Here is a 24,789-nt window from a genome sequence, read left to right as displayed (position 1 = left end):
AAAAATATATCAAGTAAAACAAAGGATCGGAGTATGAATGAATAAAATGTCTTTCCTACCCTTCTCCTCTTTGACTAGATCACTAGATCACGACACGAAGATAGGTCATGATTGACTTTGAACAACTCAAATCAGTCACGTACAAATCACTCTCTTCGAGCACCTGAAGTTGGGATGACCCTGTCTCCGACTCAACTACATTCTCCTCTGCTGTGATCGCTCCTCATTTCCTTTTTTCTTTTCTGGCACTTGAGAAGCAATTTGAGCAATTCTTCTGTTTTTGAAATGATTTTAGTATTGTTCTCATTTAATTATTTCCCACAAATTAAAAAGGCTGAAATTGTTTTCTTTCCCAGCAGAAGCAAATGCAGTTACTGCATACTCGTGTTGCAATGGTCCATCAGGTCTGGTTCAGTTATGTATGGTATGTATGCATATATCTGCAGAACCCATATCCAACATTAATTAAGCTCATGCATCCAGGATTTGATAATTATGCAGTACGTAGCTGTACTATATATGAACAATGACATGATCAGTGAGTCTATACTTAAACTTATATTTTACTTTCGTGGAGCCCTGCACTCGAAACTTATAAAGACGCTTATTATCATTTCATCTTGTGACTGCTTACCACCCACAATACAACAAAAGTGGTGGCACACATGCAAACATTTTTATTACAATCCCCCCATGGAATGGAACCAACTCCACCGGGACTTTCTTTTTCTTTTTCTTTTTCTTTTTTTTTTAGATAATTATAATCATCTGTTCGGACTTTTTCCATATGATAAGCATCTCTTTCGGTGTGAATGTGATCTCCATTGGCAGCAGAGTTTCTTTTTCCCTATCAAGGACATGAGATAAAGTCGTATTTTAAGTTTTTTTTTCTTTCTAGTACTGTTTTTGTTCAATAATACGTGTATCAATGATAATATCGTATCACAGAGTTTTCAGGAATCAGTTTTACAACAGGAGTCCTCTCAAAGTCTTCTTAAAAGTCAGTGACTTTGCTACCACCTAATCACATCATGTTGGACCCCGCATTTGTATATCAAGTCATGGTCATTGGTCAGTGCTTTTGGAAAGAAGATGGAACCTTCAGCCTAATCTATACGACTCTCTCAATCTCTCAATGGATCATTCACTGGCTCATCCATCTCAGGTATGTCTTGTATATCTTGATCTCCGTCTATATTGCCTTTTGTTTCCTTTTTCTTTTGCTTCTGATCGATGTTTACTTCTTTGGATCATTGTGGTGAACTTCATATCTTTGATCCATTTGCATGCACTCAACTTACTTTTCTTTTATGCTTTTGCTTTGTTTGGATACTGATGAATGGTTTGTACATAAAGAAATGATCGAAGCACAGATTTCATTTGTTACAAGCTCGAAAACTAAGAATCTGCAATAGCACATCAGTTTAATTACTCTTCTTTCATTTTTGGCATTGAAATTTCTCTTCAACCAAACAAAAAGAGATCAACTAAAAGTAAAAGACTAAATCTTTTGTTAACTTTTTCTCAATTGTGTCTTGAACAGCTAAAAGAGTTCATGTTTGTTAACTTGCTTTATTTTATTTTATCATTTGCGTGTTTGGTTAATACTTTCTTGGCAATCAGATAGAGGTTAACTGTTGAATGTGTGTTCTTTAATACAGGAGGACAATATGGATCAAGCACCACCAAAAGTGTCATCCCTTGAACCCCCAATATCTTCATCTAAACCACCCAAATCCTCTTTTGTTGATCCCAAACTGAAGCTACATTTGTCAGCTGCTTCCTCTCAGGGAAACAATCAAAAGGGGAAGGCAGTTCAGGTATGGACTGAAATGGTTTCATCTAAATCATCTGCATTCTCATCATTTTCTTCTAAGCCACCTCGATCTCCGTCTCCCCCTAAGTTCCCACAGTCCTTGGAACCAAGTCTTTCTGCTTCTTCCTCAAAATCAAAGAGAAGAAACCGACAGAGAAAGAAAAAAAACCCGAGTGTTAAAAAGGGCTTATCTAGTCCATCCCCATCAACGTTAGAACCCCCATTGGTGATTTATTCTCCATCACCTCCATCTTCCCCATCTTCATCAGAATCACCACCATCGTCCACTAAGCTGCCTCCAGCCTTAAGGCAAACTTTTGCCTCAGCTCACTCGCATGTAAGAGATCAACGGGGGAAGACATGTGGTTATTCATTGATCAAGAGGGGCTTATCTAATCCATCTCCATCATCACTGAAACCCGCATTGTTGAGTTCTTCTGTACCGCCTCCATCTTGCCCTAGAGAGCATTCATCATCTTCATCTGGATCACCTCCATCATCCCCTAAGCTGCCTCCAACCTTAAGGCGAGCTTTCTCCTCACATCACTCACATGTAGCCAATCAGCGGGGGAGGTCATATTATTCATGGGTGCAAAAGGGTTCATTACCTATATACAAGGTTCCCAAGAACATTAAAGCTTCGATCAAGAAAGATAGAGTGCCCAAAGTTCTTGACCAGCCATTGTCTCCCTTAACCTATAAGAACTACTTTGCTGCTCTCTTATATGCTGAGGAAGTCTACTTGGAGGTATTCTTTAACTGTGCCCTTTTAAAGTGCCTTCACAAATAGCTAGTTTTCCAAGAAGATCTCTTGAGTTCTGCTTTCATTTGATTCAGAAATGGAAAGATTATCAAATGTTGGAAGTGACATTGAACTTGCAAGAGGCAATTATAAAGGCTAAAAAGAAGGATGAAAAAATCTTTGTAAAATTGAAGTTAGATTCAGTTCCTGAGAGACGCCCATTCCTTTTATCAAGGGATTTTGTCTATGCAAGACCTTCGGGTAGGGATGTTCAGCCATTTGAGGTAAGCTTTTTGAATTTTCGTGCATACATATACGAGGCACTATGTAATTGTGTATGTTTTGTACCATGCTCTGCCATTATGCTGCATTTTCCTTTTATATCTTGCATATTTTCAGTATGCAAGTCCAGGTCAACAAGGTGTAAGCTTTTATGTGTAATGTTGCTCCAACAATATTCCATATATATATATATATATATATATATATATATATATATATCCAGCAGTAGTTTCTATGTTTGAGGATCTCGGTGTTTCATGTTATAAACATGACTATGCCATGATATTTTACTCAGGGCATTCTCTACCGTGTGGTGAAGAGCAGTCATATATTAGTTGATTTCGGACATGACTTTCTTTATCAGCATCATCCGAAACGCACATATGACATCAGCTTCTCATTTAACAGACTTTGTTTTAAAAGAGCTCATGCTGCAGTTCAAGCTGCATCATATCCTTTGTTCCAGAACTACATCTTTCCTGATTGTGTTCCAGAAAAGATCATCATTTCCAATAATTCCACACCAAAGGCTGCAGTTAGACAGATTTTAGGCTTTTATGGCCCGCCACCCTATATTATAGAGGGCCAACGCTCCGTGATTCGTACAGGAAAATCTGACTCTAAACCGTATAAACTATCAAAAACAGGAGAGATTGTTCGAGAAGCAGCATTGCAAATCTATAAAAGCTCTCCAGATGATCGTATTCTCATATGTGCCCCCTTAAACAGCACATGCGACGAGCTGATGATTAGTTTGAAGAAAGTGATTCCAGAGTGTGACATGTATCGAACCAATGCTGCATTTCGAGAGGTAGATGAGGTACCTATTGAGATTCTCCTCTCATGTGATCATGACGGCGAATGTTTTTCCTGTCCTCCACTCGCAGAACTCCAGAGGTTTAGGCTGATCTTCTCCACATTTGTTACTAGCTTTCGGCTACACAATGAAGGCGTCACTGCTGGACATTTCAGCCATATTTTTCTGGTGGATGCTGCTTTGGCTACTGAGCCAGAGACAATGATAGCTCTGGCTAATTTTGCTAATGAGAGCACAGCTGTTATAGTAACAGGTTCAGCCAATCATCAACCAAATCAGGTGCGCTCTGGTATGGCCAGGACCGAAGGATTGAAGACATCATACTTTGAAAGGCTCAGTAAGATGAGAACAACATCAGATGACACCTAAATGGAGCTTAATGTGGTGCTCATTCAGTCCTGTTAATTTGTTATTTGAATTTGGGTTGTGTTAATTGTGTAAACATTTTCGGTCTTGTTTAATTTGCCAACATTTTTGATTCTGCTTAATTTAACACGAGTGAAGGAACCTCAACTTAATTAGATATTCTCATATGATGGATCATTTATTAGTCAGCTGCTAGCTAGTTTGTTTTTGTTTGATCAGAAAAGACTGAAGAGTGAAGAAATGTCAAGTTTCTTTGATCTTTTGAGATGCCTTCTGTGTTGTTCCATTGAGCATGATCATTGTGAAAACCGGTTTGAATTTGATACTGCGGAAGAAGCTGAAGCTTCCTCTAGGGTTAACGGAAGACAGAAAACGTACTTGTGCACAACTCTAGTTTAGACTATAAGCGAGGGTTAGCGGAATCCTGGGCGTTTAATTGGTATGAAATAGGGTTCAAAACAACAAACTCGTATCGACTCGTCGATCTAGATTTGGCAACTTGTTCAACTTCATTTCTGCCTCACAATATGAGGCAGGTGACAAAGTTGTACGCACGTACGCGCGAGTTTGGTTCACCTATGACCTACCTAGTAGCCGAGTACTCTGCAGCATGTGTAGTCCCACTAATATCTTGCCTCATCAGAATCAGATGCTAAGTCGAGTTTTAGCCAAACCAAACCAAAAAGAAAAAGGGGAAGGGAAAGCCAAAGCAACCAACCAACCCTGTTTCTCCTTCTCTCCTCACTCACTCACTGTGCATGTAGTACGATGTAATCTAATTAATTCACCAGTTGTTTTTATTTTTCTTGAAAAAGCAAGCTTACTTATTAAGCAACTAGTCCACTAGCGAGTAGAAAAGCAAAGTGGTGATCAGTCGTTGGCTGGTCAACAAGGTCTTTGTTTTCTGTGTTCCTCTCTTCATATGTTAGATACTAGGATTAGATCATCGATCAATTTGTAAAGTGAGTCGGTCACTGGTAAGCTCGATCGGAAAACGTACTGCATCTGCGAGTTGGTAATAAGGTATGCCTAATTTTTCTGCTTGAATTTGCAAACCTTCTCAGATTCTTAAGTTTTATAACCATGGAATTTGGCAGATCGAAGAAACCTCAACACTCCATCTGCTTCTTATATTTTCTAGTGCTAGATGCATTCCAAGGTCTCGCGCGTCTTCGGTCAAGTGCTTCTTGTGTCAACTTTCAAATAATCTAGCTAGAAATGCATCTGGACATCTTGTCTTGATATTCTCTTATCTTCATGCTAACTAAACAATTTCTTAATTATGTACGTATTCATTCAGTTAATTAAGACGTGCTAGATCTTTTGCTTTCCTGGAAAATTTCCAGAAACCTCATTCAAACATCGTCTTCTTGCAACCTCCCCACTATGAGGTTTTGACTTCACTTTATAACTCCATTACTGGCGTTTTTCCTTTTTAAGTGTAGCCAATTAAGTTTCGTCCTGATGGGGTTTGGCTTAACAGGTATCGGTTGCTGCTGGTCATCGGGAGTTCAGCAATATTATGGTGGACATACAAGAATCGCAAACCTCCCCCCCAAGAAACAAATGGTCTCGCTTTATACCATTTTCATCATCCCCTCAGCCTCGTCCTGATGGGGTTTGGCTTAATCGGTATTGGTTGCTGCTAGTCATCGGGAGTTCAGCAATATTATGGTTGACAAACAAGAATCGCAAACCTCGCACCCCCAGAAACGAAAGGTCTCGCTTTATACCATTTTCATCATCCCCTCAGCCTCGTCCTGATGGGGTTTGGCTTAATAGGTATCGGTTGCTGCTGGTCATCGGGAGTTCAGCAATATTATGGTTGACAAACAAGAATCGCAAACCTCCCCCCCAAGAAACAAATGGTCTCGCTTTATACCATTTTCATCATCCCCTCAGCCTCGTCCTGATGGGGTTTGGCTTAATCGGTATTGGTTGCTGCTAGTCATCGGGAGTTCAGCAATATTATGGTTGACAAACAAGAATCGCAAACCTCGCCCCCCTCCAGAAACGAAAGGGGTCGCTTCCCTGAAAAGCCACCTCAGCGTCAGCCAACATCATCTATATCCAGCCTCACCGAAAACCCCAACATATTTTTCTGGACCATCTCCATCTTCCCCAAAACACCCTCCAACATATTTTTCTACACCATCTCCGTCTCCATCTTCCCTGAAACCCCCAGCATATACTTCTAAACCATCTTCATCCTCAACTCCATCTTCCCCAAAACCCGCCCCCAGCATATATTTTTCTCTATCATCTCCGTCTCCATCTTCCCCAAAGCGCCCTCCTGTCTTTAAGTCAGTTCTATGCCCAGCCTCCTCCTTCTCAAATAATGATGATATAATTCAACAACAACGAGACAGGAAGAAAACAGCTTACGTATGTGTTGAAGAGGATTCATTACCTGTATTCACGATTCCTGAGGATATCAAAACCTTGATCAAGAACGAAACTGTGCCCAAAGTTCTCAACTGCTCTTTGTCTCCCACAACGTACAAGGATTACTTTGCTGCTCTGTTATATTCTGAAGATTTCTTCTTGGAGGTACCCGAATCATTACATGCATGATTACGCTTTCCAAATCTCAAACCATTTGGTCCTGATCTCGCTATTGATTTTTTGAGTCTTGTATATATGCTTTTGGATGCTGGCTAAAAAAATCAAATCTAATGCTGTTATTGAATCAGAAATGGAGTGATTTCCTTTTGAAGGCTGTGACATTGGAGTTGAATGAAGCTGAAATTCATAAAAATCAGAAAAAGCAAGATAAAGCCTTTGTGGCATTTGAGCTTGATTCTGTTCCCCAGAATAGGCCATTCCTCTTATCAAGGGACTTGGTCTTTGCACGACCAGTGGGTAGGAGTACTGCTGAGCCCTTTCAGGTAAACACTCAACATCCATTTAGGCATTGGCATTTGCTGAATTCTGTTTATCGATCACTAAGTTTTACTTCACTATGTCCTAGCATTTCCAATTTTCCAATCAGATTATGAAACCGAATCTGATCATGAACTGCTGCATTTACTCCGGTAGATTCTCTTAACAAAATATATGGCATTGTGCATTGGTAGTGTACTAGTGTATAGTAGTTGAATTTGAGTTATTTATCCACATTATTATCATTCTGATCTTAGTTACATGCATATTATATATACAGGGTATCATTAATCGCATTGTAAGGAGCAAAACCGTTTTAGTTGAATTTGAAGATGCCTTTTATACTCATCATCATTCCAACAAAAAGTATGATGTCAGCTTCTCATTCAATAGAGTTTGCTTGAAAAGAGCTCACCAAGCAGTTAAAGATGCATCAGAGGACTTGTTTCAGAATTTCCTCTTCCCTCATTGTGACTCACGAGGTAGCATTCCTACTGCACCAGCTCTGCTTTCTACTACCTGTCATAAGCTCGATCGAGATCAACGTTCTGCAGTTGGACATATCTTAAGGATTCAGGGCTCACCTCCTTATGTAGTAACTGGTCCGGACTCTGTACCTGAAGGCAAATCTTTTGCATATTTTAGAGAACCTTCAAGAACTGGAGTAGTTGTTAGTGAAGCAGTATACCAATTATGTCAGAAGTCGCCAGAGTATCGCATTCTTATCTGTGCGCCCACTAACAGCTGCTGCGATGTGCTGATGAGAAGCTTGGGGAAGGTGATTCCAGAGTCGACTATGTTTCGTGCCAATGCTGCATTCCGTGAGAAAGAAGAGGTACCTGAGGATATCCTCCGCTCATCCCTTTACAAAGAGTCCTGTTTTTCTTGTCCTCCAATAGAGGAACTCCGGAAATACAGGGTGATTTTTTCGACTTTCATGAGTAGCTTTCGACTACATGATAAAGGCATAGCTGTTGGACATTTTAGCCATATTTTTCTGGTGGATGCTTCATCCGCTATTGAACCGGAAACATTGGTCGCCCTGACTAACTTTGCTGACAAGACTACTAGTGTTATAGTTACTGGTAAACCTGGAAACAGTCCGCGCTGGGTTCGCGCTGACATTGCAAGGAAAAAGGGACTCAAGATTTCATACTTTGAAAGACTCTGTAAGCTCTGGCCCTATAGAAGCCTCAGTCCAGTGTTCATCACACAATTGGACCTGAACCAAAACTCTGGCTCAGACTACCAAACAGCTTTCTGAGTTGGTTTATTGGTTGCTTTTGAACGTGTGTATTTCAGGTCTCATGTGCTGCAGATGGTTTTTATGTATTAAACTCTAAACCAATTCTATAAATATCATCATGTGTGGAAACTCCTAGCTTTTTCAAATATACAAGGCATTCAGCTGTTTGTTTTTTGTATTTCTTGGTTGATGATCTTATGAGACACTGAAACAAGACCACAATCTTTTGTCATAAAGTAGCTACATTATACCAAGTAAAGCTCAACATTTGATAGCTCAACCCTTTGCTTGACTACATATTCTCGATCATATGATCGATCATATATTAGTTAGCTGCTAGTTTGTTTGTTTGATCAGAGAAGACTGAAGAGTGAAGAAATGTCAAGTTTCTTTGATCTTTAATTTGAGACGCCTTCTGTGTTGTTCCTAATAAAAAGTAGTAATCTCAGTGTCCTTATGTTTTTCCGGTGGATGCTTCATTGGCCAGAGACGAAAGTTGTACAGCACGCGCACGCGAGTGTTTGATTCACCTCCCTAGTAGCCGATCGAGTACTATGCAGCATGTGTAGATATCTTGCCACAACAGAACCAGATGGTACTCATGGAAACTGTAAGTACATAATGGGTATATATTCCCCAACTAATGGAAATGAGTCAATGTGTCAACAACTTTAGGAATCAGACTTAGGAGTGCAGGCTGGTTCGCATCGTAAACTAGGATTGCAGTATAACTTGAATCCTAATAGAAACTGCAGATCGATTTCAATATCTCTAATGATGCTATGACTTTCTTGAATTACCAAACCATCAACAGAAACTAAAACATCACACACAAACACCAAATCTGTTGATGCAGTAAAACCCTTAGAAAAGGAAAACAACTGCGGGCACTATGCCGGTAACAAATCCACTAAAGAAATCAGTACATAAAGAACTTACAGACACTCAATCTTCCTAGACCCAATCTAGAAGGCAGCTCTGTCTCTGCTTTGCTACTGATTCTGAATGATGGATATGAACCTCCTTCGTCAATCTTCAGATGGCACAACTCTCCACATAGTTGTCAATCATCTCAAGGCACAAAGGCATGTATGCAACACACATGAAGACATACACAGATGGTGTTTAAAGGTATGGTTTTCTGGGTTTGACAATCCTTTGGAAGCCAGATATGGAACAGTTTACCAAAACACTCTCAAAGAAGATTTTTGGCTCGGTGCATTTCTAGAGAGATCTGAGGATAAGGGAAACTGAAGAACAGTGCTCTCTCAATGCAAGTGTCTGGCTAGCTGAGTGTGAGAACCTATTTATATCGAAGGACTAGAGCTAGGGCTGACTAGATGTGTAATAAAGATAACTCACTTAATTAAGATCAGACACATTAAATAAAGCAAGCTTAAAACAAGTTGCCAGCTCAGCTTAGATACACAGGATTGAAACGCAAGTCTCATCCTAATTTAGGATAGATAGGAACCTTCAATCCTAAAAACAGCAAGCAATATGAATGCAATTTATACCTGATGATGTTGAGGAGGAAAGATCCATAGAACTTGAATCACAACATTGTTCTGAAGATCAAAGAGACAGAAGCTAAAACTAGATACAAGAGAGTCTTAGATAATGAGCTAGGAAATGCCAATTACAAAACATTTTTTGCTCTAACAGAAGCTCTTGAGTTTTAGCCAAACCAAACCAAAAGGAGAAAAGGGAAAGGCAACGCAACGCAATGAAACCAACCAACCCTGTTTCTCTCTCTCCTCACTCACTCACTCACTGTGCATGTAGTACGATGTAATCTAATTAATTCACCAGTTGTTTATATTTTTTCTTCAAAAAGTAGCCTTACTTATTAAGTAACCAGTCCACTGTTGGTGAGTAGAAAAGCAAAGTGGTGAAAAGTCGTTTGCTCGTCGACGACGGGAGTCTACTTCTCTCTTTTTTTTTCTTTTTTCTTTTTTTTCTATGTTCCTTTCTTCATCAATTTGTAGAGTCCGTCAGTCAGTCACCGGTAAACGCGATCGTAACTGCATCTGTGAGTCAGTAATCCTCGGCTTAAACTTGCAAACGTTGGTAGATTCTTGAGTTTTTTTTTTTTTGAAAACAGATTCTGAAGTATTATGACTATGAAATTTTGCAGAGGAAACCTCATCAACTGTCAACTCGATCTGCTTTGAACTAGAAAGGGTCTTCCTCAAATGATCGGATCGTTTATCAATTAATTAGCTTGTTTGTTTGTTTTGAATTTGATCACAGCAGAGCAGAGTGAAGATAGAAATGTCATGCTTTTTTGATCTTCTGAGATGCCTTCTGTGTTGTTCTGATGAGCCTGATTTTCATCGAACTTCTTCCCGTTATACAAGAAACCGTTTTGTTGATACCGCTGACCTTCACTATTATGATCCCATTCCCAGTCCCAGGGGCAGCCATTTGCCAACTTCAACTTCATTTCAGCCTGAGTACTATTCTCGTGATTTTGTTAATTCTCTACTTCATTCTCCTGCTTCACCTTCCACCACCTCCTCTTATAAACCACCACCACCTCAATCAACAACACCACCACCAGCATCTCAATATTATTCTTCTAATAACAAACCGCCGGTCACTTCTTTTATCAGTTCATCTTCATCATCTAAACCAACCCTATCGTCTACTATTAAACCATCTTCATCATCCTCTAAGAAGCCACCCCAGCCTCGGCCTCAGCCAACATCATCTAATTCTAAACCAAATCCATCCTCCCAAAAACCTCCATCACATTCTTCATCTCCATCTTCTCCAAAGCTCCCTCCTGTCTACAAGTCAATTCTATCCCCAGCCTCCTCCTCCTCCTTCTCCCCAAATGTTACAAGTCAACACCAACAAGACGGGAAGAAAACAGCTTATGTGTGTGTTGAAGAGGATCCATTACCTGTATTCATGATTCCTGAGGATATCAAAGCCTTGATCAAGAACAAAATTGTGCCCAAAGTTCTGATTCGCCCATTATCCCCCACAACATACAAGGACTACTTTGCCGCTCTCTTATATTCTGAAGATTTCTACTTGGAGGTACCCTAATTATTACATGCATAAATCTTATTACCCTGTTGCATATCTCAAACCATTAGGTGTATACTCTTGATCTTGTTATGATTTGAAATCTTGTTATGTGATTTTCTGGATGTTTTGGATGCTGGCTCAAAAAAACAAATCTAATATGCTGTTATTTGAATCAGCAATGGAGTGATTTCCTTTTGAAGGGTGTGACATTGGGGTTGGATGAAAGTTCAATTTATAAAATTCGGAAAAAGGAAGCAATTTATAAAAATCGGAAAAAGGAAGATAAGGAAGATAAAATCTTTGTAGCATTTGAGCTTGATTCTGTTCCTGAGGAACGGCCATTCCTCTTATCAAGGGACTTGGTCTTTGCACGACCAGTGGGTAACAGTACTGCTGAACCCTTCAAGGTAAAATCTGAACATCCATTTATGCATGCATTCATATGCTGGATTCTGTTTATCAATAGGTACTACTTCACTAGGTCCTGGCATTTCTGATTTACCATTCAGATTATCAAACCGAATCTTATCATGAATCTGTTTCATTTACTCTGGTAGATTCTCTAAAACGAAAAAATTGTTATAGGCTTATAGCAGTGTGTAGACTGTAGTAGAATTTTCAGTTATATATCCACATTATTATCATTCTAACCTTTGTTTCATGCATGTCATATGTACAGGGCTTCATCTATAAAGTTGTTGGGAGCAAACGCGTTTTGGTTGAATTTGAAGATGGCTTTTATTCTAATCATCATTCCAACAAAAAATATGATATCAGCTTCTCATTCAATAGAGTTTGTTTGAAAAGAGCCCACCATGCAGTTAAAGCTGCATCAGACGCCTTGTTTCAGAACTTCCTCTTCCCTGACACTGACTCACGAGCAAGCATTCCTACTGCACCAGCTCTGCTTTCTACTACCTGTCATAAGCTTGATCAAGATCAATGTTGTGCGGTTGGACATATCTTAAGGATTCAGGGCTCACCACCTTATGTAGTAACTGGTCCAGACTGTGAAGGCGAATCTTTTGCATGTTTAAGAGAACCTTCAAAAACTGAAGGCAAATCTTTTGCATATTTAAGAGAACCTTCAAAAACTGGAGTGGTTGTTAGTGAAGCAGTATACCAATTATGTCAGAAGTCGCCAAAGTATCGGATTCTTATCTGTGCGCCTACTAACAGCTGCTGTGATGTGCTGATGAGAAGCTTGGTGAAGGTGATTCCAGAGTCGACTATGTTTCGTGCCAATGCTGCATTCCGTGAGAAAGAAGAGGTACCTGAGGATATCCTCCGCTCATCCCTTTACAAAGAGTCTTGTTTTTCTTGTCCTTCAATTGAGAAACTCCGGAAATACAGGGTGATTTTCTCGACTTTCATGAGTAGCTTTCGACTACATGATAAAGGCATAGCTGTTGGACATTTTAGCCATATTTTTCTGGTGGATGCTTCATCCGCTATTGAACCGGAAACATTGGTCGCCCTGACTAACTTTGCCGACAAGACTACTAGTGTTATAGTTACTGGTAAACCTGGAAACAGTCCACGCTGGGTTCGCGCTGACATTGCAAGGAAAAAGGGACTCAAGATTTCATACTTTGAAAGACTCTGTAAGCTCAGCCCCTATAGAAGCCGCAGTCCAATGTTCATCACACAATTAGACCTGAACCAAAAGTCAGGCTCAGACTACCAAACAAGAACTTTCTGAGTTGGTTTATTGGTTGCTTTTGAAGGTGTGTATTTCAGGTCTCATGTGTTGAAGATGGTTTTTTTATGTATTAAACTTGAAAACAATTCTATAAATATCATGTATGGAAACTCCTTTTTCAAATGCACAAGGCATTCAGCTGTTTGCCTTTTGTATTTCTTGGTTGATGATCTGCTTAGACTGCTTATGAAACACATAAACTAAACCACAATCTTTCCTCACAAAAATGCTACGTTATAGCAAGTAAAGCTCAACATTGGAAGCTCGAAAAAGCAAATTGTAAATTGTAAGTAGTTCTGCAATGATACACCACAAGACGAGTCTTTAAAGAGCACAAGAGAAATAATCCCATTTGTAAGGGAACAAAACCGCACCAGTTCAAGCGTGCAAACCACAACTCCAACATGATGTTTGAATTCTATATATCAAAACAAGCATAATCTACTCCTAAGTCACCAGTAGTTCTTAACTTGAATACCACAGCACACATATTAAAAGTCCTTGTCTCCTACTGTGCTGTAGGAGCCATCTGCTTCAGTTTTGCTTGCAAAACTAACCCAGCTTCATCAGATATGCTTTTCTTCTTAGAAGCAACCTGCATATATCAATTTCACAATTTCATAATTAGAAGAAAACAAAGAACAAAACGAATCAAGCAACGAAAGAGCAGCCCTACTCAAAAGCAGTAAGGTATGCATTAGAGTCAAGATCGAGGAGCATTTGTGTCCACCCCTTGGATTAGTTTTAGTTTTATACATACAAAGAAAACATTACAGCAATCAGCAATCTCCCAAACTCTGGATCAATGGCCAGTTGCCATACACAGAGCAGCAAAACAATGAATTTTTGAAGGTAATAGCAAAGTAGGTGAGATATGAAATTGGCATTACGAGTAACAATAAGGAGGTTTTCAATTTCAGGTCTCATATATGAGAGGGCAAGAAAGAAGACTAATCACCAAACCTAGCAAACGCAAGGAAATAGATTCACAAAGAGGAGGAGATCTAAGTTTGACCTCAACGAGTTGTTCGAAATTGGACTTGAGGAGATTGATCTTGCGCTCGCAGTAGTCTTTGGCCTGAGGCATGTTCTTCTCGATGAAGTAGCCGGTGCCGACGTCGACGAGGACCTGGTCGGGGTCCTGGAGAGTTCCGGGGACGTAAAGGGAGGCGGTGAGAGGGACGAGCGTCTTCTTGCCGGTGGGGCGGAGGGAGAGGTCGTGGAGGGCGGAGGAGGCTAGCTCGAGGCGGGTGGTGGCGGTGCGGATGTTGTTGAGGGAATCCTGGAGGAGATTGACTTCCAGATCAGTTTGCTCTTTCACTGCCTTCAACTGCTCCGCGCTCAGCTTCTCCATCTCTCCTCTCACGCTCATCGCCATCTTCACTGATCTTCACTCTTCACGCTGTGCTCTGATTCCCAATTCCGACTCTTATTTCAATTCCCTCCCTTAATTTTTTTCATATTCACCCCTTCAAGTTTGATGTCTTGCTGAAAATGCCCCTATAGCTCAGTGGTAGAGCGTCAGTCTTGTAAACTGAAGGTCTGTAGTTCGATCCTGCATGGGGGCAAGGCATTTCTTTTTCCTTTTTAAGGTTTTTAATCCAAAACTAACTTAACTTTATTGTTTGCCAGACCAAACCCAGTGATGCATTTTTTTTTTTTTAAATTCAACAGTATTTTGTTGGACTCGTAATCTCTTACGGCAGGAGTCATCGTCCTATTGAGGGATTAGCCGCCCACTGCCATGGGCTGGCTACCTACCTTAACCAACCAAATGTCAACAAAGCATCTCATTTCGTAAAGCTCCAGTTATTGTTACCGACCAAAGAAAAAGAGAGAAGCTAGCACTCAACTAGTAGTACAACAACGTCAAGAAATATCTCATATCGTTTTCCGAGTCTGGCTTGGCTGTTTACGGAACCCAAATATCTCGGAGCGGAGGAGATCAACACTTCATTGGTCCTCCTCTCTCCTCGTCTTCACTTTTATGCTTCTCTACCTAATACATGTACACACAAATCTAAATCTAGCTATTAGCTACCTCTTCTCGTTTGATCTCTACCTTCTTATCTACACTTGCTAGCCAAGCTAGCTAACGCTAAGAAGCAAACATGCCTCCAGCAGCAGGAATAGCATGTCTTCCTCTCTATGTTCCCTCCCCAACTTGTTCTGCTTCAATGGTCGTAACAAGAACAACTACCCCAAGAACCTCCTCCTCCTGGGGTTTTGTTGAAAAGCCTTCGAGTAAGATCATGAAGATTACAAGATGGAGATGCAGGGCAAGAGCTTCTTCTAGCGGATCTGACATCACAGACTTTGATCTCTACGACCTTATGGGCATCGATAGCTCTTCGGATCACTCTGAAATAAGAAAAGCATATCGGACACTCCAGAAGAGGTGTCACCCGGACGTCGCTGGCGCAGCAGGCCATGACATGGCCATCATTCTCAATGAAGCATATGCTCTTCTCTCTGATCCTAATCAACGTCTGGCTTATGATAAGGTCCACATGATCACAGTTGCTTATTCAGTACCCTACTGCTTGTAATCTCTCTCTCTCTCTCTCTCTAATAATCCGCAACTAATTACTTGTTTATTGCATGCACATGACATATGCAGGAGCACTCGAAAATTGCAGAGCTCCGAGGTTACTCAGGGAAGCCTCTTTACTCGTCATGGTTTGGTTCAGAAACCGAAGAACGAGCAGTTTTCGTGGATGAAGTCAAGTGTATTGGTTGCTTGAAATGTGCGTTATGTGCTGAAAAAACTTTTGCAATTGAATCCGTGTATGGAAGAGCCAGGGTTGTCGGACAGTGGGCTGACCCTGAACACAAAATACAGCAGGCTATACAGGCTTGTCCTGTTGATTGCATCTCGTAAGTATCTCCACAAACCATGAACCAGAGTAAGAAGCAGCAGGATTAGAGTATACCCACAAAGCGTTACTTTAGTTACATACATATAGAATCTGTATAGGGGGAGCTCAGGAACCACCTTCATTGGTTTATGCACAGCAGTGAATATTTGTACTGTTACTTCAGGTTCAAGTTGTATATGTCATCTTATTGGTTGATCAGTCACTGAACTATATGTAGGGTTGTGGAGAGGTCGGACCTAGCAGCTCTGGAATTTCTAATGTCCAAGCAGCCACGTGGCAATGTAAGAATAGGAATGGGGAATTCAGCCGGTATACGAGTCTCCAACATCTTTGTTGAGGTGAAAAAATTCAAGACAAGATTCCAAGATGCAAAACAGAAAGCTTCTGCACAGAGTTCTAATGTTAGTTCCCGCCTTCCACATACATTTATATCCAAGTTCACTTGCACTGCTTGCTAGCTAATAATCAGACACTAGCTGTCACTCAGCCTCAGATTATATATGTCTAGGTAACTGAGTTTATTAATTTCCCATCGACCCTGTCAAGGAACTGAATTAGAGTATGTTTCCAATTGGATCAGGAGACAGACTTACAAAGAGAAGCAAGAGTATCAGCAATTCAAGCCATCAGATCCATCTCCAACTGGTTGTATTGGACACCCTTTGCAAGTGCAGGTGAAACCAGTTCCAGAAGTACAACAAAGCCTCTCCAACATTTAAGACTACTTACCGCGCATAAAGAATCCAGCACAGAATCTGAACCAAACATTGGCAAGATCAGAGATGCAGCTGCTGCCAGGAAACAACCAAAAAGAAACAGCAACCGCCGAACCTCTGCATTGAATGGTCACACAAGTAACCCAGGTGATGATGACTATTGGACTCCATTGAGCAATGCTCTTCCAGCTGCTGCCTCAACCTCCCAAAGCAACTCCAACGTCTCGAGATCATCAGAACCTAATTCACCTGCAGCAGGTATTGGTGGCAAAAGATGGAAGCAAACAACACCTGTAGGTGATAACATTCGAAGAAAGAGCAACCCAATTAGATGGGTGGCTCCAACGGGACCAGCAATGGTTGCTTCATTTCTTATAGCTAGATTACAAGGAGATGAAGTCGCAACAGTTAACGGTAGTACTAGTACAGGCGGTGGTGGTTTGACAGAACATGTATATGGCTCTTTAGCACTGGACATAGTCAACAGCTCTTGGTTACAGATCATATTGGCAGGGATTACCTGGTATATAATTGGAACAATAATTGTAGGACTTGCAGATGCCATTCAAAGTAGGGAAAGTAGGAGAGATTGATTAATACTTCAATATTACTGTAATTATAAAGCACACAACAGTTAAGCACGCACTGATCCACACTGTAATTTTTCATGTTTTCTGTAGGAACTTTCAGTAGCAATGAAAATTTGGTTTGTTATCGACTTCCTTTTTCTTCTTTTACCCCCATCTTTCACATCTAGGATCTAGGATTGCTTGAATCATTTGTTTAAGTTCCTTTGTACATCCATGTTCATTGGTGAGAAGATTCTCACACTGAATGAGACATTCCTGAGGGGAAAGCCCATTTCCAAGTTTTCATCATTCATCAACCAAGGGAGGTAAGCAGACTTCATAGATATCAGACCAAAGGAAAAGGAACAAAGGGGACTTCCCAAAGAATTTCCCATTTGGAAACCCCAAATCACTCCTGAGATAACCAACACGAGTTCTTAAGATTTCTGAACACACTGAATGCAAATAGTCTTACAAAGAAGATATATTTTATTTCCAAATTTAGGTCTTCTCTAGAGTGAGAAGGTTTTACCCAAGTGAAAGAATACCTGAATTCATAGTCCTAGGCTTTTCTGGTTAATCAATGCATTAGTATTAAGAATGCCAAAAGCTAAAGACCAACTCAAACTCTCAAGGTTAGGAGTGAACAAAGGAGATGATGTAAAGAGATTTTAATTGATTACCAAAATGCAACTCCATACAAACTGGAAGATGTTCAGTACATTAGGATACTTTTGGCCGTTGGGCCAATGAATGCAGGAGATTAAAGATATAGGAAGTGCAGAAATTAGGATCATCTTACAAAGACTGGAATGAATTACAGCACTTAGTAGCGGTACTTGGTGGAGTAATCCTTGGGAGCAATCACCAGACCACGCCCCTTCCTTGCACCACGGTACACTGTCTCCACAATGTCAATGAACTCTTGCTTGTCCTTGAGAGCCCAGTTAATCTTGTTGTTGTTCCCAGTGCCAAGGTCAATCATAATGTGCTTGTTTCTGAAAAAGAACATAACTGTGGATGGGTCATACAGCTCATACATTGTGTTGAAATCAGGAACCTCTGAAATGTCCACAAGGTAAATGACAGCAAAGTTTTTAATTTTGTCAGCAACTGATGCTAGTACTTCATCCATCTGAATGAACACAACATATAAAGAAACCACTTAGCACTCAGATAAAGGCAAAAAGCCAATATGAACAGAGCTGCTTATGATCCTCTGCAACCCCATACAAGGTGAAGTAGGAGATTCCAATCCAGAAATTAACTATGAAAATGATACAAGGACAAGAATAGAGGCATGTATATGATCAAAAGATGAAAGGTAACCATAATTTATGCTACTCACCACCTAGTAGAGGTTTACAATACATAAATCTGTACAGTTTTAGAGGTATCTAAATTATGATTAGAAGCTAATAAAGGACCACGGTATGATTTGCAAGAAGCAAAGACACTTATTTCTGCTCCAACTGACATTAGGAAGCAAGCAAACAAACAGCCTCAGGCTTAAATTTAGACCACCAAATTATTGAGAAAATGAAATCTTCAACATTGTTTCGTGCTTCTAGTTTAATACGCACATATTCAGTAAAAACAAGTATAACAATACGGATACTGCTCAACAGTCAAAATTAGGGGCCTGCATATACAGCAAGAATACTAAGTTCCAAGTTGCAACCAACCTGCACATATATGATACAGGTCATATCCCAGTGGTGGCCGAATCGGATCGGATGACGTCTGGCGAAGCTATTCCTCAGGGCTCAGGCAGGGTAGCCTGATCGAGTACCCATCCTACTGCAGGTGTGGCAGCACATACCACATTGGGATATATTGAATGGCTTCGTTCCCAACATTTCTTTAAACTTGACCAAAACAAACAAAAACTTAATTGTTCTCACACTCATAAAACTGTATTGTTAATCGCACATATCTGACATATTCATCAGTTTTCTGCCTCTCTCTGTCTCTCTATATCGATCTATGTCACATATTTAACTCATCAAAGCTCGGCTCTTTGACTCTTTGTTATTAAACATAAAAGAATCGATCAAACATGTACTGAGGCAATTAATCAAGATAAGAAAGGGAAGAGGAAGAAACAAGAGACCGGTACCTGCATGCAAGTCTCGTCCCAATCATGGCCGAATCGTATGATGACAACACGTTCTTCCTCGGCCAGAATCGCCTGGTCGACGGCCCAGCCTGAGTGCAGGTGCGGCAGCAAATACGACATTATCGATGATCAATTCCTATTCCTATTCCTGTACCAAATGCAATGCACCTCGATCTCTTTACCTCCACAAGCAGCAACAAAGTAAAGAATCAATCTTTCCACCATATTTCAAAAGCCCTGTTCCCAAACAAACATTGGAAATCTCCAGAAGCATCACGACCTCTCGCTAGGTGCAAGCGCACCAGTCATATTCCGCCACGCGTACATTGCATTTGTCATATAGTGGGAGGGTAAATAAGGGATTTCCAAAACCAAGGAAGAAGAAGAAGAAAGACGGTCTAAAACCAAAGTTTCCAGAATCTCAAATCAATGGCTATGGCTTCCTCCTCGACCTCGTACAAAGAGTACGAGATCAGAAAAAGAAACCCAAACCCGAAAGTGGCTGCCCTTTTAGTCATCGACATGCAGAACTACTTCGCCGCCATGGCTAAGCCTATCCTCCAAAACCTCCTCACCACCATCCGTCTCTGCCGACGCGCTTCCATCCCCGTCATCTTCACGCGCCACTCCCACAAGTCCCCCTCCGACTATGGCATGCTGGACGAGTGGTGGAACGGCGACCTCGTCTTCGACGGGACTCCCGAGTCCCAGCTGATGCCCGAGCTCGACCGCGGGCCCCACCAGGACCACGTCGTCGACAAGAACACCTACAGCGCCTTCCGCGGCACGGGCCTCGAGGACTATTTGAAGGAGAGGGGCGTCCAGGAGGTCATCGTCACCGGCGTCATGACCAACTTGTGCTGCGAAACGACGGCGCGTGAGGCCTTCCTCCGGGGCTTCAGAGTGTTCTTTTCTACGGACGCCACTGCCACTTCGGATGAAGAGCTGCACGAGGCCACCTTGAAGAACTTGGCCTATGGCTTTGCCTACCTCGTCGATTGCAACAGACTTGATCAAGCTCTTTAGTTTCTTCTGCGATTTCAGTTTTACTGAATTTAATGTTTCTTTCTGTATCACTGTGTGTGGGACTGTGGTTGTAACATAAGATCAAACCTCTCAGTTAACCCATGTTGTCTCAAAAATAATGTCACGTTTGTGGCAATGATCTTAAAAATAAAACCAATTTTCTTACGTTTGATGAGCATTTGTCGGCAAAGTTCTCAAAGCGATCAAAATTCGTCAATAATTGTCTCAAATATAAAAATAAAAACATGGGTGGAAATTTCATGGACAATGATCTAAGAAAAATAACAAACACTTATTTTAACGAAATGTCATTGGCAAAGAATGTTTTGAAATGTTTTTGGCAATAAAAATTTGTCGGCAAAATGGTAGCAAAAACTCATCGACAAAAGGTCTCTCAACCATAAAATTCACTTACGATGACCACTATTTGTCGATAATAATTTAAAATATAAAAAATTCTTTTGCAACTGAAATATGGATTGGATCTCAAAAAAAAAAATCTCTTGGGAGGGACCATATCCAAGTTACTCTTGGGCCATATCCAAGAGAAATGCACTTTTGGAGACCAAATTTGATCAACGATGGTCTCAATACTAATGCAAAAAATATTGGTGTTTTTGCCTAGATTGAGGAGGACTCAATGATTAGTCGTTCGCGGGTTAAATTTTTTGTAGCCGTAAAAACTTCTTGGCCAGACAAGCAATAGCAGACCATCTGCGGGATCATCCCATCTTAGTTAATGTAGTGTAAGGCATACACTGTGTTTAGAGCTATGGGGCTGATTTAGTGAGGTATGCGCCGGTTGCTTGTGAAGTACAGCACACAAGCATCAAGAGGGAGACCGGGTGATCGGCTTTCGCTTCTCTAATGCCTAAGTCAATTGAGTATTTAACTCGACAGAATAACAGTACTAGGTAATAAATGCATTTTTTTAAGTAAGCTTATATGAAGAGTATGAGGCTTGACTGCTTACTAGTTTACCATGTGGGACTGGTGTGTATCAAATGTGGTGACTCTTATTGGGAACAGTTGTTCAACGAGTGCGTGAGGGCACATTCCAGCATAGCTGGACGCTTGGACCTAAGTCCGCCTCAGGTTGAAAGCCCTACTTCCGACGCACTCGAAAGTTACTCTGATAAGACTATAGCGTGGCCAGAACAATATAGCGAGTGCTGATTAAACTTGGCAGTAGGTTGTTCGTACAACCGGTGAGCATATGTTACTAATTTATGTTGATGATGACTTCGAAGGTATTTGTGGTAAGGAAAGATTTAGGGAAAGAATACTTGAATTGAAACTTGAAAGTGAATTATAAAAGGACGGGTCAATGGGTTGATGGTTAGCCCATCAGTGACAGTCGAAAGTGGAAGCCCAAGAAGATCGAAAATCCGGTTCAGAGAAGCGGGCGGGGCGGGTGTGTCTGGTTGTGAAAGCCAGCGTGGCAATGGCAGGTAAGGCAATCATGTGCAGAGTTGATAAGAAACCCTGCAGTGCAATCCCAAATTCCCAATATCCTATCCATCAACACAACAACTCAACAACCCAGAGCCTTGAAACCCAAACCAAAGTCCCTCCAAAACCAAATCTCCATCTTCTCTATCTTTTGCAATGGAGGCTCTTCCTAGCTTTGCACGAGTTGGGTCCGTCTCTGTTGTTGACTTCTCTTTACCATCCCTCAAGACTCGAGCTTTCCCAAATTGCATCAGAAAACAAAGCCTGGGGATCACACGAGCCTCTGTCGCAGTTGAGACCCAGAATCCCAAAGTGGCTCTAATCAAAATTGGCACCAGAGGAAGGTACACTCGATTCATCCTTGTCACTTCTTCTGCCTCCCAAAATATAACTTGACTCTGGTTAATTACACCATTTATATCTTGTGGAGGTTTTAAGCTAAATGTATGATCTTTATGCTATGATGTATTTCTAAATCTTGTGCCTTCATTTTCTTCTTTTTTGGTGGATTATTCATGCTCTTTCTGTAATATAGGATAGCCCACTAGCACTTGCTCAAGCTTATCAGACAAAAGACAAGCTCATTGCGTCGCATCCCCAGCTAGCTGAAGAGGGGGCAATTGAAATCGTCATTATCAAAACTACTGGTGATAAAATACTAAGCCAACCCCTTGCAGACATAGGCGGGAAGGGACTGTTCACTAAGGAAATCGATGAAGCTTTGATAAATGGTGATATTGACATTGCGGTACACTCGATGAAAGATGTACCTACTTATTTACCAGACAAGACGATTTTGCCTTGTAACCTTCCCCGTGAGGATGTTCGTGATGCATTTATATGCTTAACTGCATCGTCACTAGCAGAGCTGCCAGCTGGGAGTGTTATTGGTACTGCATCACTTAGAAGAAAGTCGCAGATACTCCATAGATATCCCTCCCTCAAAGTAAGCTACCATATTCCTTCAGGTTTACGAGATTGGATGCTAGTTTATTCCATATATATGATTTGAAGTTTAATAGGCCTTCTTCATTGGGACAGAGCATGAAAGCCAACATACTCTTTGGAGCTATGTGTTAGTTTGGAAAGTCACATTCTCGTGTTTGCTACTCATAGGCACTAATTTTCAATATTGAGCTTCTGAAAATGTTTGGTTACCTCTCAGTCATGTTCTTATTTATATCATCTTGCAGGTGGAGGAAAACTTTAGGGGTAATGTCCAGACTAGATTGAAAAAGCTTAATGAGAAGGTAGTCCAAGCTACCTTATTGGCGTTAGCTGGGCTCAAACGCCTAAATATGACAGAGAATGTAACTTCCATTCTCTCACTAGACGAAATGCTTCCCGCTGTTGCCCAAGGGGCAATTGGAATTGCCTGCCGAAGCAATGATGATAAAATGGTGTGTTTCAATTTCTCTTTTCCATTGTGGACCTAACATTTCGAATGATGTTGTCGCTTTTGTATCAGTTGAGTCATGGATAAAGAGAAGCTGATATGAACTTGTAGCTGTGAATATGTGTTTAGCTAGAAAATCATGAATGAAGCAATTTTAGTTGAACAAATAATAATTTGGAATAATGAGACTTACTGGTTGCAGGTGGATTGAGTATGTGGAACATATTGAGTCTTGAAAATGAGATAAATGGACACTGTAATACTGTATTGGCATGAAACTTTCCTAAAGGATCGATCATAGAGGTTAACAAACACATCATCTTGTCATAGTTTACCAGTAACTTGGATCAATTTATGTGGAAAGAACTACAATTCATCCATGTGATCCGTCAGTGAGGACCATACTGTAATATCTATGTTGAAATGGTTGCCTGCTAATCTTGCACTATACCTTACCATGTTATCTTTCATTTCCTGGTTGCAGGCTGAGTACATAGATAAACTGAATCATGAAGAAACAAGACTAGCAGTTGCATGTGAGAGGGCATTTCTTTTGACCCTGGATGGGTCTTGCCGAACTCCTATTGCTGGATATGCCAGCAAAGATGCTGATGGTAGCTGCATATTTAAAGGCTTGGTAGCTTCCCCTGATGGAACCCGCGGTATGCTCTTGCTCATTCTTTGATAAAAATGAACTCGGTTGTCTTTATTTGTTCATTGCTTAATCACCAATTAGAATAATCTTGGCAGTAATTAATTATACTACCTTCGTCTGTGTTATTTTCAGTACTTGAGACGTCTAGGAAAGGCCCATACGCTTACGAAGAGATGATGGAGATGGGTAAGGATGCAGGGCAGGAACTTCTTAAACTGGCAGGTCCTGGTTTCTTTGGTTGTTAAAGCGAAGAGGACTGACAATTTATAGTAGGGAAAAGAAAGCAGTGGAAACCAACGGTTTCTCCTCCCCTGCATCCAATTTTAGCAGTAGGGTTTCTTTATCTTTGGATTAGTATTTTTATTTATTTTTTGTTTTTTGTTTTTTTTTGTTGTTGTTGTTGCTAGATGGCTGTTTTTGAACAAGGATGATTGTTTCAGTGATGTTGTATATTAAAATTTAGAAGAGAAGTCAGTCACTCAATAGGCATAGGGAAAATTTTGATGGTGTAATCTGACTATCTGAGTTCATTAATGGAGAAATTTTGCTATTTCTCTCTCGGTCTTTCAGACTACACAGAAGCTAAGGAAAAAAAAAAAATCATCTGTTTAATTCTGCGATGTTTTCTTTTAACTAATTTGGAAGTCACAGATAGACAATGTCGCTGAAGACTTGGATTCTGACTGGTAAAAATGAAGGTCTCTAACCTCTATAGGTCAGAGACTCAGCAAGTTTATGATATGGACGCAAATTTTTTGCTCGTCTTCGTTTTGCAGCCTGTGAGGAACACTGGCCTTACCCTTGCTTTTGTGTAACAGGTTTGTTTATGGCTAGAAATAGAGCCAAGCAGAGCGAGCAAGGGTTAGATTACCTTGCGTTGATTGAAATAGTTTTACGTATTAGTTATTTCAGAAAAATAGACTCGGGATGGTGTAATCTGAGTTCATTAATAGAGAAACTTTGCTAATTTCTCTCTTTCAGTCTTTCAGACTACATAGAAGCTTTGAAAAAAAAAAAAATCATTTCTGTTTAATTTTTTTTCTTTCTTTTAACTAATTTGGAAGTCGCGGATAAACATTGCCAT

At 40.6% G+C, this 24,789-nt stretch overlaps 8 protein-coding genes and 1 non-coding gene across 14 annotated transcripts; 7 read left to right on the top strand and 2 right to left on the bottom strand.

The window, feature by feature from the left end:
• Window positions 1-1,012: 1,012 nt before the first annotated feature.
• On the top strand, window positions 1,013-4,175 carry LOC112200274 (probable RNA helicase SDE3). The gene is made up of 4 exons (XM_024341304.2): window positions 1,013-1,165; window positions 1,662-2,564; window positions 2,654-2,842; window positions 3,136-4,175. The coding sequence occupies exons 1-4, from the start codon at window positions 1,136-1,138 to the stop codon at window positions 4,024-4,026; spliced, it is 2,013 nt and encodes a 670-aa protein (XP_024197072.1). The 5' UTR covers window positions 1,013-1,135; the 3' UTR covers window positions 4,027-4,175.
• Window positions 4,176-4,719: 544 nt separating this feature from the next.
• Window positions 4,720-8,330, top strand: LOC112201066 (probable RNA helicase SDE3). 3 transcript variants are annotated; one of them, XM_024342070.2, is made up of 6 exons: window positions 4,720-5,046; window positions 5,121-5,182; window positions 5,324-5,414; window positions 5,507-6,573; window positions 6,717-6,911; window positions 7,187-8,330. In XM_024342070.2, the coding sequence occupies exons 4-6, from the start codon at window positions 5,845-5,847 to the stop codon at window positions 8,168-8,170; spliced, it is 1,908 nt and encodes a 635-aa protein (XP_024197838.1). In that variant the 5' UTR covers window positions 4,720-5,046; window positions 5,121-5,182; window positions 5,324-5,414; window positions 5,507-5,844; the 3' UTR covers window positions 8,171-8,330. The 3 variants fall into 3 exon arrangements, with proteins under 3 accessions (XP_024197838.1, XP_040375180.1, XP_024197841.1); XM_040519246.1 differs by lacking the exon at window positions 5,121-5,182; XM_024342073.2 differs by lacking the exons at window positions 5,121-5,182; window positions 5,324-5,414.
• Window positions 8,331-9,922: 1,592 nt separating this feature from the next.
• Window positions 9,923-13,048, top strand: LOC112200184 (probable RNA helicase SDE3). Of its 2 annotated transcripts, none has more exons than XM_024341202.2 (4): window positions 9,923-10,184; window positions 10,290-11,200; window positions 11,368-11,598; window positions 11,871-13,048. In XM_024341202.2, the coding sequence occupies exons 2-4, from the start codon at window positions 10,427-10,429 to the stop codon at window positions 12,891-12,893; spliced, it is 2,028 nt and encodes a 675-aa protein (XP_024196970.1). In that variant the 5' UTR covers window positions 9,923-10,184; window positions 10,290-10,426; the 3' UTR covers window positions 12,894-13,048. The 2 variants fall into 2 exon arrangements, with proteins under 2 accessions (XP_024196970.1, XP_024196972.1); XM_024341204.2 differs by having other exon boundaries at window positions 9,923-10,188.
• A 105-nt stretch (window positions 13,049-13,153) lies between these two features.
• Window positions 13,154-14,438, bottom strand: LOC112200188 (probable prefoldin subunit 5). Its single transcript, XM_024341208.2, has 2 exons — window positions 13,909-14,438; window positions 13,154-13,488 (listed from the first exon to the last, which is right to left on the bottom strand). The coding sequence occupies exons 1-2, from the start codon at window positions 14,269-14,271 to the stop codon at window positions 13,402-13,404; spliced, it is 450 nt and encodes a 149-aa protein (XP_024196976.1). The 5' UTR covers window positions 14,272-14,438; the 3' UTR covers window positions 13,154-13,401.
• TRNAT-UGU lies at window positions 14,390-14,461 on the top strand. The gene has a single exon. It is a non-coding gene; the product is annotated as a tRNA-Thr (tRNA).
• A 310-nt stretch (window positions 14,462-14,771) lies between these two features.
• Window positions 14,772-17,209, top strand: LOC112200186 (chaperone protein dnaJ C76, chloroplastic). The gene is made up of 4 exons (XM_024341205.2): window positions 14,772-15,397; window positions 15,514-15,770; window positions 15,990-16,173; window positions 16,353-17,209. The coding sequence occupies exons 1-4, from the start codon at window positions 15,005-15,007 to the stop codon at window positions 17,079-17,081; spliced, it is 1,563 nt and encodes a 520-aa protein (XP_024196973.1). The 5' UTR covers window positions 14,772-15,004; the 3' UTR covers window positions 17,082-17,209.
• A 491-nt stretch (window positions 17,210-17,700) lies between these two features.
• On the bottom strand, window positions 17,701-19,707 carry LOC112200189 (thioredoxin-like protein YLS8). Of its 3 annotated transcripts, XM_024341210.2 has the most exons (3): window positions 19,177-19,707; window positions 18,743-18,925; window positions 17,701-18,192 (listed from the first exon to the last, which is right to left on the bottom strand). In XM_024341210.2, the coding sequence occupies exons 2-3, from the start codon at window positions 18,764-18,766 to the stop codon at window positions 17,884-17,886; spliced, it is 333 nt and encodes a 110-aa protein (XP_024196978.1). In that variant the 5' UTR covers window positions 18,767-18,925; window positions 19,177-19,707; the 3' UTR covers window positions 17,701-17,883. The 3 variants fall into 3 exon arrangements, with proteins under 3 accessions (XP_024196978.1, XP_040374300.1, XP_024196977.1); XM_040518366.1 differs by having other exon boundaries at window positions 18,743-19,707; XM_024341209.2 differs by lacking the exon at window positions 18,743-18,925 and having other exon boundaries at window positions 19,177-19,701.
• On the top strand, window positions 19,562-20,371 carry LOC112200187 (nicotinamidase 2). The gene has a single exon (XM_024341207.2). The coding sequence runs from the start codon at window positions 19,606-19,608 to the stop codon at window positions 20,200-20,202; it is 597 nt and encodes a 198-aa protein (XP_024196975.1). The 5' UTR covers window positions 19,562-19,605; the 3' UTR covers window positions 20,203-20,371.
• Window positions 20,372-21,692: 1,321 nt separating this feature from the next.
• Window positions 21,693-24,259, top strand: LOC112197639 (porphobilinogen deaminase, chloroplastic). Its single transcript, XM_024338392.2, has 5 exons — window positions 21,693-21,998; window positions 22,195-22,600; window positions 22,848-23,054; window positions 23,535-23,712; window positions 23,838-24,259. Exons 1-5 carry the CDS (start codon window positions 21,811-21,813, stop codon window positions 23,948-23,950), a joined length of 1,092 nt encoding a protein of 363 aa, XP_024194160.1. The 5' UTR covers window positions 21,693-21,810; the 3' UTR covers window positions 23,951-24,259.
• The last annotated feature ends 530 nt before the right edge of the window (window positions 24,260-24,789 follow it).

This window comes from Rosa chinensis, chromosome 4 (assembly GCF_002994745.2).
Source record: "Rosa chinensis cultivar Old Blush chromosome 4, RchiOBHm-V2, whole genome shotgun sequence".
NCBI classification, from domain to species: Eukaryota; Viridiplantae; Streptophyta; class Magnoliopsida; order Rosales; family Rosaceae; genus Rosa; species Rosa chinensis.
Note: the sequence above shows the minus strand (reverse complement) of the source record. Positions and strands in the feature narration are given on the sequence as shown.